Consider the following 14,546-nt stretch of genomic DNA (forward strand, 5'->3'; position numbering starts at 1 on the left):
ACAGAGCATGAACGGGGGAGGGGCAGAGAGAGAGGGAGACACAGAATCGGAAACAGGCTCCAGGCTCTGAGCCATCAGCCCAGAGCCCGATGCGGGGCTCGAACTCACGGACCGCGAGATCGTGACCTGGCTGAAGTCGGACGCTTAACCGACTGCGCCACCCAGGCGCCCCCATTTACAACTTTTAAGAACGAGGACTTGCTTTCTTTGCCTGGCCAGTATTTAGCTTATTACATATCCCAAACTGCGTTGTCCCCTCATGTGTTGCTGTGTAGACAGCAGAGAGCACAGGTGAATGACTTGCTATTCAAATTAGAATTGAACTTCTCAAAGTAATGACTCAAAAAGACATATGTGTCTTTAAAGAAATCCTTAAAACAAATTCTGTTAATTATGTAAGGGAAAGACCATCCTAGTTTCTTCTTATTCATATGGTTTTTATTCCTCTCAAAATCACCCAAACAAAGATGTGCATTTCTGGAAAGAAATATTATCGACTAGCTAGAAAAGAAAATGATATCTTAATGATACCAACACAGGCACTACCATGGAGAAATCCCTAAGGGACTTTCTGCACCAACCTTTCGGCAACACAATGTCTTCATTATTTGATAACGACCTAGAAAATGGGGAGTCAGTGGGAATGAACCTCATGACTGCACCATCATTCCAATACAGGAACCAGGGGAAGGTGATAATGTCATTTACAGTTACCGTTTATTAAATCATTTCTATATACCAGGCACTGTGCCGATGCTTTAATAAATTCTTAGCTGACTTTCATAGCCAACCGTAAGTGACGGATAGATACCACGGTCTTTGGTTAGGTCACCCATAAAGAAAGAGGCACAGCCTAGATTTGACAGTTGGTCAGTCTGATTCCAAAATGCCCATGTGCCTGATCCCTTCACTCTCCTGCTTCCCCCTCCACTCTGTGGAGAGTCATAAGCGATATTAGTGGCCATCTAATCCAATTCCCATTCAGTCATAAATCCTTCTGGAGTAGCCCAACAGCAGGCTAACAAAATGATATTGATGTGGTAACTCTTATTACTGAGTATATTCAAGACAGCAGGCAAAGTGCTGACTTCTTTACATGTATTATTGCTAATGTTCACAAGACCCCCATATCTCTTATTCTATAGATGAGAAAACTGAGGGTCAGAGATGTTAAGTGATTTACCCAGTGACACATACACAGTAAGTAGCAGAACTGGAATTCTAACCCAGCTTAAAATGGGATTCAGAATAGTATTTGACCTCCTAAAGTTGTGGGGATTAAATGAGATAAAGAATATGAAGTGTCCAGCCAACAAACACTCAATAAATGGTAGTTACCATCATCATCGTTGTGTTGGTAACTGCAGGTCTTAAAACTCTGACGGACTTTTTAAAGAGTGAGAAGGAGATTTGGCTGTACGTTGGTACGCTAAGCACTTCTTTATGTACTGATTTGTGGGGCAAGAGGTTGGAAGAGAATGAAAATGTCCTCATATTTCCAAACCAATTGTTAATCACACTCTCTTCCCATTGAGTTTATAAATCCCTTATCACTGTTATTAACTGGGAGGTAGGAAAGGCAAATGGACAGATTTACTCTTCACCTTTTTTGCTACCTCTGTCTCTTTGCCAATGAGCAGTTGTGGAGGCAGAAGTAGACAAGAGGAGGGAGGGGAAGCTGCAGCTCCACATGTACCCACTGGAACCTTCTGGAAAAACTCTATTGATAATGATGTGGAACCACTTCTGTTTAATGGGCACCAATGATATGTCAGACACAGAGCCAGGTGATTTCCTCACACATTCTCTCAGTTCTCACAACACCCTTTCAAAGTGAGGGGTCATCATACTTTACATATTAGGAAATAGAAACTCAAAGGTAAATGAACACAGGTGAAAGAATCATTAGTAGCTATACTTAGTGAGGTCATCTAGGTCAACCACCTCATTTTACAGATTTGGAAACTGAGGCACAAAGTACCAGGCACTGATACTTTACATAGCAAGTAAGAAAGAGATTCAGGAATAAAAAACAAACACCAGAACCAGATCTATAAATATAGAGAACAAACTGATGGCTGCCAGAGGGGAGGTGGTGGAGGGATGGGCAAAATGGGCAAGGGGAGTGGGAGGTACAGGCTTCCAGTTATGGAATGAGTAGGTCATGGGGATGAAAGGTGCAGCACAGAGAATGTAGTCAGTGTTATTGTAATGGCATCGCATGGTGACAGATGGGAGCTACACCTGTAGTGAGAAGAGTGTAACATAGAGAAGTTGAATCACTCTGTTGTACAACTGAAACTAATGTAATATTGTGTATTAGCTATAGTAAGGAAGGAAGGAGAAAGAAAGGGAAGGAAAGAAAGGGAGGGAGGAAGGGAGAAAGAAAGAAAGAGGACGAAAGAAAGAAAGAAAAAAAGAAAGAGAGAGAGAGAACAAAAGAAAGAAAAAGGAAGAAAGAAAAGAAAGAAGGAAAAAGAAAGACAGAAAGAGAGAAGGAATGAAAGAAAGATGGAAAGAAAGAAAGAAAACAAGAAAGAACGAAAAAAGAAAAAGACGAAGGAAAGAAGGAAGGCAGGAAGGAAGGAATTAGGCCAGGAACTCACTTTTCTTGTTGCTGAAACCAGTGCTTTCCTACTTAGTTATGAACCTTCTTGAAGGAGGGGCCTGTGGGCTGAGCCAAGGCAAGAGGCAGCAGAAAATATGGCACTGCACATTCTCTTATTGGACACTTTGCATGGACCTCTCCATACAGCATGTTTTCTATTGTTATCTATTTTGTCTCCTCAACTAGACTCTAAGCTTCTTGAAGGTCGGAATGGAACCTCATATTTCTCTGAATATCCTAGTGTTCAGCTTCCTCTTTCTACACTAGTGCCCAAAGCTATGCACCATATAGAAAGCAGTATCATGAAATCATAAAGCTCCAAGATTGGTGTGAATTTTATTCCTTCAACAAGGATTTATTCATATGCAGTCAAAGCTGAACCCAGGGACTGAGATGATGTCTTCATTTCTTGGATGGTCTCTTTTAACATAAGTAGGCTAGATGACCACTTGATGCCCACAGTTCCCAGCAACTTGGGCAAAAAGAAATGGTCTTTTCTAATAGTTCTAAAAGAAAATCTTCAGAGAGACTAATGATTGCCCTAAGGTTGAGCCATGAACCAATCTCTAAACCAATCACTGTAATTTGGCATATGGTGCCCTGGTTGACCTGGCCTGGTTCATACCCACACACTCCTGTGACTTGGGGGGTGAGATCATCCCCACCTGAGCCATATGCGATATGTTCCAAGGAAAGAGAGGATGCCATGACTGGAAGAAATGGTACAGAGGGAAAGCAACAAACATCTCATAAAAGTGCCTCCTGTGTACCTGATCCTAGATCAAGTGCCAAGTGTATGAAGTCAAATAAGACGTGGTCCTTCCTTCACCACTCCTCCTCACCATGCAAAAGATTCTTAAACTAGTAAGAAAGGTAAATGAATAAGCAGACAAGGGATCACGACCTTATATGACAAATGGGAAGAGAGAAGGAGGTGCAGGGAACTATGGAATATGTTACTTAGGGAAGGCTTTCAGAGGAGGTACACTGTGAATCATGAAAGATGAATAGGTACTAAGTGGTTGAAGAAAAGGGAGGGGAGAAGGTCCTTCCTTTCAAGTAAAAAGACCCCAGAAATATTTTGTTTGAGTCTTTCATTGGATGCTTGAAGGCCCATCAATATCCCTGCTGATGGTTGAGGCACCTCTGGCTGAATACCACCAGTTATGAACATCCCCTCCAAAGACAGCTTTTTAGGCACCTCTCAATCACGAGACAGTTATTCCTTATGTTGAGCTGACACCCGCCTGCACAAATCTTGTTTGATTGATAGACAATGAATGTGTCTGGTTCAAAATCTGATTTAGTACCGATTCCGGAGCCTCCTGCAGCCAAACAAGTTTGGGGGAACCATCTGCAGTGGTGATGTCTGGGATCAAGCCAGCTGTCAGAGTCCCACAGCTTGTCTAGAGCAAGCGCAGTGTGGACAGGATTTCCAGTGTAAGGAGACAGGTGAGTAGCGTTCCAGTGAGATAACAGCTGCGCCCGTCAAACTTAATGTGCAAAAACAGTCACTCACGAGCTTGTGAAGATGCAGACTCCTGAGCCCTTCCCCTAGAAGTTGGCATTCTGTAGGTTTGGGATGGGGCTCAGGAATCTGCATTTTAAGCCGACGAGTAACCCAAGTAATTTTGATGTAAGTTTGTAGGAACATCTGTTGATTCATTTAGAAAAGGTACAATTCACTCATTCATCCATTCATTGGATAAATATTGACTGGGCATGTATGTCCCAGGCAGTGTTCTACCTGCTGGGGATACAGAGATGAAAAGATGATGTGCCTGACCTCGAGGTACTCCTAGTCTCTTTGGAACAGAGACCTATAAGGAGTGATGATAATATTGTATGATAGCCAGCGTAATGGGTGTTTGCTCATGGTCCAAGGGGACTCTCTGGCAGGGGATGCTCAAACCTGTGCTGGGAAGTCAGAGCAGGCTTCAAAAGGGCACTTGAGTTGGGACTTAGAAAGGAGCAATGGATTTGCTAAGAGAAAGAATATGCAAAAGCACAGGGATTTAAGGGCTGGCGACAGTGCAGAATGATTGCAGGTCAGGGCTTTGGGAAGAGAGGTAGAGGTTGGGCCAGGTAGGGAACTGGGGGCTAGACCGTGGCATTTGGAAGAATGGGAATATTTAGGAGCCACAGAAGGATACAGAGAAAGGTCACTGGAGCTGCATATGGAGGATGAATTCTAGAGGGGAGCCTGCTGCAGGGCCTGAACAGGGGGTGGGGGCTACGGGTGGGAGACAGCGAGCCTGCTAGGAGGGCAGAGGCAGTGAGGACAGAGACAGGATGGACATGATGAAGGCGGGGGAGGGGCTGTTTCAGAAGTAGGGGGGGCTTGGTGACTCTGGATGCGGGTCATGGGAAGAGGGAGGAGTCTGGGAGGCTCTGGAAGCATCCACAGCCTCTCCTCTCTCAGGTCGCTGCCTGAAACGCCACCTCGTGTGTAACGGAGACAAGGATTGCCTTGATGGCTCTGACGAGGATGACTGTGAAGATGTCAGGGTCATGGAAAGCGACTGCAGCCTGTATGACCCCATTCCAGGGTCAGAGAGTGCGGCCTTGGGGTGAGTCCTGCTTCCTGACTGCTTGGGCCCAGGGAATGGCTTCTCTTCAATCACGAGTATTAGTTTTAGCAACACAAGAGGGTCTTTTAGGAGAATTGCTCTGCCGAGTGTCCTGTGAGGCAACTCTCTCTGTCCCCCTAAGGTGGCATATTGGTCCACTCAGGCTGCAATGGCAAAAGAAACGTATAGCTTATACAAACAAAAATGTATTTCTCACAGCTCTGGAGGCTGGAAGTCCAAGGCCAGGTGATGGCAGAATTGGTTTCCTCTGAGGCCTCCCTCCTTGGCTTGTCGATGGCTGCCATTTCCCTGTGTCTTCACATTGCCCTTCCCTGTGTGTGTGTCGGGGTCCTAACCACCTCTTATAAGGACACCAGTCATACGAGATTAGGGCCCACCCTAATGGCCTCATTTTAACTTAATTACCTATGTAAAGACCCTCTCACCAAAATAGTCAATTTCTGAGGTACGGAGGTCCAGGACTTCAACACATAAATGTCAGGGGGACACAATTCAGCCCCTAATACTCATCAAAGGGGATTCTTATTGATTTTGATCATGACTGTGGGGATAAACAGAGTGGAAGCATGAAATAGTGAGGTGTTAACTTGAAAATGAATCCCTGCTTATTGGCAAAAGATCACAGACCATGACCTTGCTGTCGTGTGATTCAAAGGAGCATTGAAATACACTTCACGAGTGTGCTTTATCTACACAGAACACTGAAACCAGCAGAATGGCCCCCACGCCCACTCCCAACAGCTGGTTTTTTATTCTGTTCAAGATCTCAGAAGCCTATCCTGATACCTATTTTTTTTTAATTTAAGCATTTCCCAGTTTTTAAATTTTTAATTTATTGCTACAGAAAGAAAATATGTTTGAGGTAAAAAAAATGAAAGTCTTCCTTCACCCTCCCCGACCCCCATCCCACCCAATCACCCTCTCTCACTTCCTTCCCTGGAACTGACCCCTGTGTAACAGTTTGGTGTAGGACTTTCAGATCATGGAAAAAATGCACCGAAAATATACATTGTATGGAAGCTGTGCCTATACGTATTGTGCATGATAGACATAAGCATATTTTACATAAATGTGATCATATTATACATATTGTATGTAACTTGCCTTTTTAACTTAATATATTTGGAAGATTTCCCCCCATATTTTCTATTGTCTTTTTCTAAGCAACATAATGTTCCATAACAGGGGTCAGCAAACTATGGCCTGAAGGCCAAATTTGGCCTGTTGTCTGTTTTTGTAAATAAAGTTTTATTGGAACACAGCTTTCACCCTACAGTGATGGAGTTGAGCAGTTGCAACAAGACCTATGGGCCGTAAAGCCGAAAATAGTTCATGTCTGGCCTTCATAAAAAAAGGCTGCTGATTCTTCTCCCATAGTATCACTACATGAAAATTTATTTGACTATTGAAAGATGATTATATTGTTTCCCATTTTTTCCCTATTATAAACAATGCTGTAGTGGACATCCTTGTACATGTATCTTTGTGCATGTGTGTATTTCTGCATAGATTTCCAAAAAGTGGCATTTCTCTATATCTTTTTATTTTCATTGGGGTTTCTGCAACAGCTTGTCTAAATACAAGTAGTCTTAGTAACCTCTTATGCTTAGAGGTTATAGTACGTCTTAAAACTAATTATTCTTTTGACTTTCTGTTTGGCTCACCGGAGAGCCTATATTTATAAGCAAAGGCAGAAACATGTTCAATGGTCGAGAAGATAGAAAAGTAAGCAGAGAAGTAAAGGGAAGGAACGCAGATTTTAGCATCAAAAAATTTTATCTGTGACTATAGGCAAATTGCTTAATTTTTCTGCGCTTCAGTTTCTGCATTTGCAAAATTGTCAGGAGGTTGAAAGTTAACACATGCTACACGTCTGGTAGAATGTGTATTCAATTCACCATAGCTATTATTACATCACTTCCATAATATGAAGGAAGAGATGGAGAGAGGAAGGGAAGAAGGAAGTTAACATACCTTGAATTTCTACTATATGCTAGGTGCTCTATAATTACCCATTTATTTCTTCAAGACAGGTTTTATTCATAGTGAACCCCCTGCTCATCTTCTGCCTTTGTGTCTTTTCATGGAGGGAATGAAAAAATATGACACATGTTATGACAGAGGTAATCACTGACTGCCATGGGAACACAGAGGAAGGAATAGCTGTCTGTCCAGGATAATCAAAGAGGGTCAGATAGAGGGGGCACTGTTTGAGTTGGGTATAAAGGCTGAATAGGAGTTTGAGAGGCAGAGACAAGAAATCATTTTATTACTATATCATAAGAGGTTTCGATTGTTAGGTCCTGGATCTCTTAGCCAAAGTGAAATGTTTTTGTTCCATTAACTTTCTCTTTTTCTAGAAAATTAAAGCTGTATTTCATCTATGTAACGCTGTTTATGCCTATGTAAGGTTCCACCGTTTGTGGCTTAAAATGTAGTGCCCAGGCGATGGATGTGAAATGCCCCAGAGAGAAAAGCAAAGGAAAGTATTTCTGGGAGGGTACTGGGCTAGGGGAGAGGAAGTATCCCTTGTGAGTGCATAGTATGGACTCTCAACGGCCTTCCATTTTACTTTAATGCTCTCATTTAGACACCCCAAAAACCATGAGAAGTGGTTTTATTCTGTCGGTTCTTCAAATGAGGAAAATGAACTTCAGAAAGCCATCTATAATGTATCCAAATTCACAGAGCTGGTAGGTGATCAAACTGGAAATTCAACAGGAGTCTCCATGATTTTCAAATTGTACCCTCTGACATTCCAGGCCGCCCTGAAAACAATGGCCTTTCTGAGGGTCAGATTCTCAACTTAGCAACGTGAGTTACACCCAATATGTCAAGTCTATTTTTTTTTTTTCTACCAGCAAAGCCTTTTTCCCGAAACACTACAAACACAAACCCCACAATGGCAGCATTACTTGCTACTTAATATATGCCAAGTACTTTATGGCTCCTTGTATGTTGCAGCTCATATTTAACACTCTGAGGGCAGTAGTATTGACTGCTCTTTACAAATGATGGAACCGAGGCACAGAGAGGTTAAGTGATTTGTCCAAGATCACACAGCTAGGTGTGGCAGAGCTAGGAAGTGGGCTCAGGCTTCCAGCTCTGTGCCTGGATTTTTGATAACTGTGCATATTACTCTTTAACTCAAACACCCGATTTTTAGGAGTGCCTTCTCTGGGGGCGCCCTATTCTAGGTGTTGATGGAACCTTCAGCTGCTCTGGTGAAAGGGAAACCTGGGGGCCCGGCTCCGCCCACTCTGGTTCCCCGTGTCACGCAAAGTAGCCCTTAAGACACTTTGAGGAACCCTAGGGCTCCAGAGAACACAGTTTGTGAAACCATTGCTCAGACCAGCAACAACGTCTTCCAGGGGATATTTTATGCTCTCTTTGCCTTTTCAGTGTTCTCCTCCAGCAGCTGCCTGCCTTTTCACTCTAGGTACAATATCCTGACCCAGCAGGAAACTCAGAGCGTGTACGATGCCAGGTATTACGGGGGCCAGTGTGAGACAGTATACAACGGGGAGTGGCGAGCGCTTCGCTATGACCCTGCCTGTGAGCGTCTCTACTACGGAGAAAGATGAGAAGTACTTCCGGAAACCCTACAACTTCCTCAAGTACCACTTTGAAGTAAGTCTGAACAGGGTGCTCACAGGCCGCTGTGGGGTAGGGAGGGAGAGGCCTGTTGATGGGGATGGACGCCTTGCCTTAGGAAGACTCTATTTCCTGTAGAGCTCATTGGTGTCCGAAGGCCCCTTCACGTATGCCCCACCCATGTTCTGTGCTGAAGGGCACGGACAGGCAAGGGCAGGGCCAAAAAGAGGCACAACATGAGTGTGACCATCCACTTGCTAGATCTTGGCTCCATTCCCAAACCAATGAAACAGATTCGAGGTCCATTTCTCTGGGCTGCTAGTCAGAAGACTTATTACCAGGTTGTAATCTGTTAGAATGTAAGTATTTGAGACCTTGAACAGCTCACTGCCTCTCCCTGGGCCCAGTTTCCTGCCATGTAAATTGGAGGTCAGGACAGGAGGTGGCTGGGCAGTGTTCTGAGTCCAAGGCCCTGCTTCACCAGGGGCAGCTACTCACTGATCACCTTTTGCTTCCTTCTCCTTCCCTTCCTCTTTCCTCCTGCCTCCTCTTCTCCTCCCTCCCCTTTTTCTTTTCTTTTCTTTCCTTTTTTCCTTTCTCTTTCTTTCTTTTTTTCTTCTTTCCTTTCTTTCTTTTTTTTTCTTTTCTTTTCTTTCTTTTCCTTTTCCTTTCTTTTCTTCTTTTCTTCTTTTCTTTCTTCTTTTTTTTTTTTTTTCTTTTCTTCTTTCTTTTCTTTTCTTTTCTTTTCTTTCCATTCCATTCCATTCCATTCCATTCCAGTATAGTGAACCTACAGTGTTGCATTCATTGCAGGTGTACAATATAGTGATTCAACACTTCCATATATCACCCTGTGCTCACCATGATAAGTGTATTCTTAATCCCCTTCACCAATTTCCCCCCTACCCCCACCTCCCCTCTGGCAACCACCAATTTGTTCTCTGCATTTAAGAATCTTTTTTTTTTTTTGTCTCTTTTTTCCTGTGTTCATTTGTTTTGTTTCTCAAATCCCACATATAAGCTAAATCATATGGTATTTATCCTTTTTCTGATAGTTTTCCTGTCTTGATTTTCTGTAGGTGATTTTGTGTACAGAGAGGGTTCTGCTGTTGAAAAGTGCTTGCTTGCAAAATGCTGACGATCCCTAAATTCTCTCTACCTCCAAAACTGTGTGGTTCCCCAGTCCCTTGGAGCACCACATGGCTCATGACCAGCCCCAGCGCCTACTCCCAGGTCATTCATTTCTGTACCCTTCACCCTCTGGGTGAGATGTCTGCACCCACTGGATGCTTGCCATGCATCAGATCTTAGGCTTGCACACAATTTCTCTCACCTAAGCCTCACAACACCACAAAGGGGTAGATAGTATCATCGCCCATTAGATATGACAAAGACTCAAAGACTTAGAGGGATAAAGCGTCAGGCCCAAAGCTGTAGGTGGCAGAGACGAGTTTCAAACCCAGATCTATCTGAACTAAGCCCGGCTATTATGTCATTTAGAAGGCAAGACAGATCACACACATTCTATCTATATAGTCCTATGCATTCTGTCTTTACAGAGGGATGTAGGATCCAGGGATTCTGACCCATTATTGGTCACATCCTCCTCCCCCAACTTCCTCAAGAGAAAAGTATTGATGGCAGGATGAGGCCAGGCTTATGGCGTCCGCTCCCCCTACTTTCACCAATGCCACCAGGCCAATGGGAAGCCGAGCCGGAAGACACAGACAATGCCATTTTCCTAACCTCGAGGATGGTGTGGGGCTTATGTGTCCGGCCAGACAGACTAGGCTATGCTGTGGCAACCAAGGATTCTGAAATCTCTGGGCTTTCGAAAATAATGCCCCATGCCACCCGTCCACCCTAAGTCGTCTGTCACAGACACGCAGGACCCAAACTACAGCGACTCCATCGCGACACATACGTGCTCCTGTGACTGAGGAGTGAACACCCACGTGCTCTTAACCCTTGCTTTCTCGGCTCAGGCAAGGCGCGAGTCATGACTCTGGTCCAGTTGCCAGAGAAACGCCACTGTGCTGTGTGCCTGAAGTGAAGTAACCTGACATTTGTGGACGCAAACCTCTGCCTAGAACTCCTACCACCGGCTGGGCCCCCCTTGCCCCTTTCCTCCCAGATCCAGGCCCAGATGCGGCTTTTTGGTGTGTCCCTGTTGTAGGGAAAAGGCAGCCTCTTCTACAGGGAGGAAAAGTCAGGTGGAAAAAAAAAAATCCACACTCAGAACGATACAGCATGTTATGAGAATCATGAGTGTGGTGGCATACTTAAATAAATATTTTATTTTTATTTATTTATTATTTTGAGGGGTGGGTGGTGGGCAGGGGCAGAGAGAGAAGGAGAGAGAATCTGACAGTGCAGAGCCCCAGGCGGGGTTTGAACTCACAAACCAGGAGATCATGACCGAAGTAGACATCAAGAGTTAGACGCTTAACCAAATGTGCCATGCAGGTGCCCCTTAAAGAAATATTTAGCACAACCACTAAATAATAACTAAACTAACTGCTATGTTTTCCGAATTTTAGTGAGCGGAGGATCAATCTAATGCCTGGAGTAGCCTTTTAAAATAATGATAATAATCTGCAGGGGCACCGGGTGGCCAGTCAGTTAAGTGCCCGACTTTTGATTTGGCTCAGGTCATTGTCTCATGGTTCATGGGTTAAAGCCCCCACATCCTCTCTGCACTGACAGTGTGGGCCTGCTTGGGATTCTCTCTCTTCCTCTCTCTCTGCCCCTCCCCCCACTCTTGCGCGTGCCCGCACGCTCCATCTCTCAAAATAAACAAACTTAACAAAATTCTGCAACTTGAAATATTTCACGGAGCAAAGACTTCAATATTAAGTACAGATCGAGATACAACTCTGGCGCACGAAGCTAACATCTGTTTGTTTCTTTTCAGGCCCTGGCAGATACTAGACTCTCCTCAGAGTTATACAATGATGCAAATGAACTTCTTTCTAAAGTAAAGAATGACAGGTCTGTGTCGGCAGGAGTGGGTGGTGTGGGCCCCGCGGGCAGCCCTGAAACAACAGTGGATGTGGGTTTATCCGGGTCACGAGACTCTTCGTTCGTGAATAAGTTAAACAAGTATAATAACAAGGTATTAAAGCATAATGCCTGTGCCAACAGTATTCCATAATCTACACTGAACATGTATTACCTTAATTGCATTAAAAAAGTACAGTAGTAATTGAATCTTCATTTGCTTGTGTAATTGGAAATGTCTGATCAGTGGTAATCATGTTTGTTTTTCTTATTACACTTTTGCACGCAGATCACCACAAAGGGAATAAAATTGAATGATAAGACTCGAACTCTTCTCGCTTCACCCCATTCTTTTTCATGGTTACCTGGAGTAAATGGGAATACTTAGAATAGGAATGCCTTCAAGAGAAACAGCCAGGCCCTCTAAACTAGCTTGGGAAGAATTTGAAAGCCAGCCTTGCTTTTCTGAATAGATCAGAGGACTGGCACACGCAAGCATTCATTTATCCATCAAACATTCACCGCTAGCTTCCTTTGAACTTGAGCGGCCAGGCAATGCTTCCTGGAGCAAGGGACATCTACCTAAACGGGCTCTAAAGACTAGAACAGGTTGTCCCGACGAAGGGAGATGGAAGTGAACAAAGGGTGCTCCGGGCCTGGGAAACAGCATTGTGCAAAGGTCTGCAGACGGCAGATTGCCTCCCACAAATTTGGGATTGCCAGAACTTCAGCTGGCACAGGGTGGGAAGGGAAAAAGTAGGGTCTAAGGAGGAGAAACCATCAGGGGCCAGAGAACTCCTCTCTGGCCAAGTATTTGAGTTGGTTAAAAGTTTACCAGAAAGCCTCAATAACCCTGATACCAGAACTGGCGATTTAGTTGGGGCTCAAAAAATTATTCTGGATGATGAAAATACAGTTATAAAAATTCTTCAACAAATACAAGGTACATTCCAGAGCGTTGCCTTAAGTCAGCTATTGCTCTGAAGGGAAAGTGTTGCTCTGAGATCTGGCGATCACATGGTCATGTGGACTTTTCTCAAAGCAGGTGGCCTTTTCAAAATTTCACTATTGCTTCAGAGCAAGTGAAGTAATGCCCACACATGATCCTCTCCCTCTTAAACCAATCCAGTATGACCCCTGTTATCTCAGGAGCCTGCCTTACCTCATTACTTAACAGTACAAGATTACCGCTAGAATGTAAGCTTCATGATGGCAGGGGCTGGTCTCATCCAAGATTGTGTCCTCTGCTCCAAGCATAATGCCAGTGACTACAGACTCTTACAGATATGTGTTCAATAAGTTACATAAATAACTCATCTTAGAATTTCATGTCATCAAAACTACTCCCAAGCACAATTAAAAAACATTAAAAAATTTTTTTAATGTTTATTAATTTTGGGGAGAGAGAGAGAGAAACAGAGAGTGAGTGGGGCAGGAGCAGAGGGAGAGGGAGACACAGAATCTGAAGCAGGATCTAGGCTCTGAGCTGTCAGCACAGAGCCCAACGCGGGGCTTGAACTCACAGACAGTGAGATCATGACCTGAGCCGAAGTACGCTCAACCGACTGAGCCACCCAAGTGCACCCCCCCAAACATAATTTTTAATGGATACCTAATACTTGTGTAAGAGGCTTACATCATGCAGTGCTATAATTGGGGCAGGGAGATGGGCGAGGTGACAATGGAATGGGGGCAGAACACAGTCACCAGTACTAGGAAGCACATTGCAGTAACCAACCCAGTTGAGAGTTGAGGCAAATAGGACCTGAACAGGGTCAGTGGGAACAGAGATGCAGGCATGAGAGAGGCGGTCAGGCACACACGGGTGTTTTATATATGCCTGTAAAATAGAATAACACTCCATTGTGGGTATTGATGCTCACGTTTATAAATACACGTATCTCCCACAGCTACTAAATGCTGATGTTTCGCGTTATGTCATATGGTAAAATGTGTATTCTCTTTCTTCTCTCTTACTCGACGGCGGTGATTGTTGGCAGAAATATAACTTCATGAGAATTTCCACAAAGGTGCAGACTGCTCATTTTAAGATGAGAAGGGACAATATTGTGCTGGATGAAAGCATGCTGCAGTCATTAATGGAGCTTCCGGAGCAGTACAATTACGGCATGTATTCCAAGTTCATCAACGACTATGGCACTCATTACATAACGTCTGGATCAATGGGTGGCGTTTATGAATACATCCTGGTGCTTGACAAAGAAAAAATGGAATCGCTTGGTAAGTAGAACAGAAGCTTTATGCGCACAGTGGTCAATGCACACACGAGGATGGTCTTTGCGTTTTTCTGAGCACTGACTATGAGCCATGTACGATCTTGTTTGTGACAACCATAAGGTAACATACCTAATACTCAGGGAGGAGGCTGCATCATGCAGGGCTGTAATTAGAGCAGGGAGACGTGTGGAGGTGACAATGGACTGGGGGCAGAATAAGGTGAAGTGCATTGTAGTCACCAACCCATTTGAGAGTATTATTATTTACGGGGAACTGAGGTCCAGAAGGGTGAAATCACTTGCTGAGAAGCATCACAAACAGGATTTGAACTCGGACTTGTCTGGCTCCCCAAAACTATGTGTTTTCTATTACATTCCAGTTACTCTTTGATAATAAATAATACTTGGGATTTTGTTACTTAAATTTTTTAAATGTTTGTTTATTTTTGAGACAGGGACAGAGCATGAGCGGGGGGAGGGGCAGAGAGAGAGGGAGACACAGAATCTGAGGCAGTC

General features: G+C 44.0%; 1 protein-coding gene across 1 annotated transcript in view; it reads left to right on the top strand.

The window, feature by feature from the left end:
• The window catches only part of C8A (complement C8 alpha chain), a 68,470-nt gene that overhangs the window by 22,892 nt on the left and 31,032 nt on the right, over nt 1-14,546 (top strand). Inside the window, 6 exon segments of the mRNA XM_030326581.1 lie at nt 3,916-4,060; nt 5,031-5,178; nt 8,639-8,777; nt 8,779-8,829; nt 11,708-11,908; nt 13,794-14,034. Coding sequence (XP_030182441.1) covers nt 3,916-4,060; nt 5,031-5,178; nt 8,639-8,777; nt 8,779-8,829; nt 11,708-11,908; nt 13,794-14,034 — 925 coding nt within the window.

Source organism: Lynx canadensis, chromosome C1 (genome assembly GCF_007474595.2).
Source record: "Lynx canadensis isolate LIC74 chromosome C1, mLynCan4.pri.v2, whole genome shotgun sequence".
Classification (NCBI taxonomy): domain Eukaryota; kingdom Metazoa; phylum Chordata; class Mammalia; order Carnivora; family Felidae; genus Lynx; species Lynx canadensis.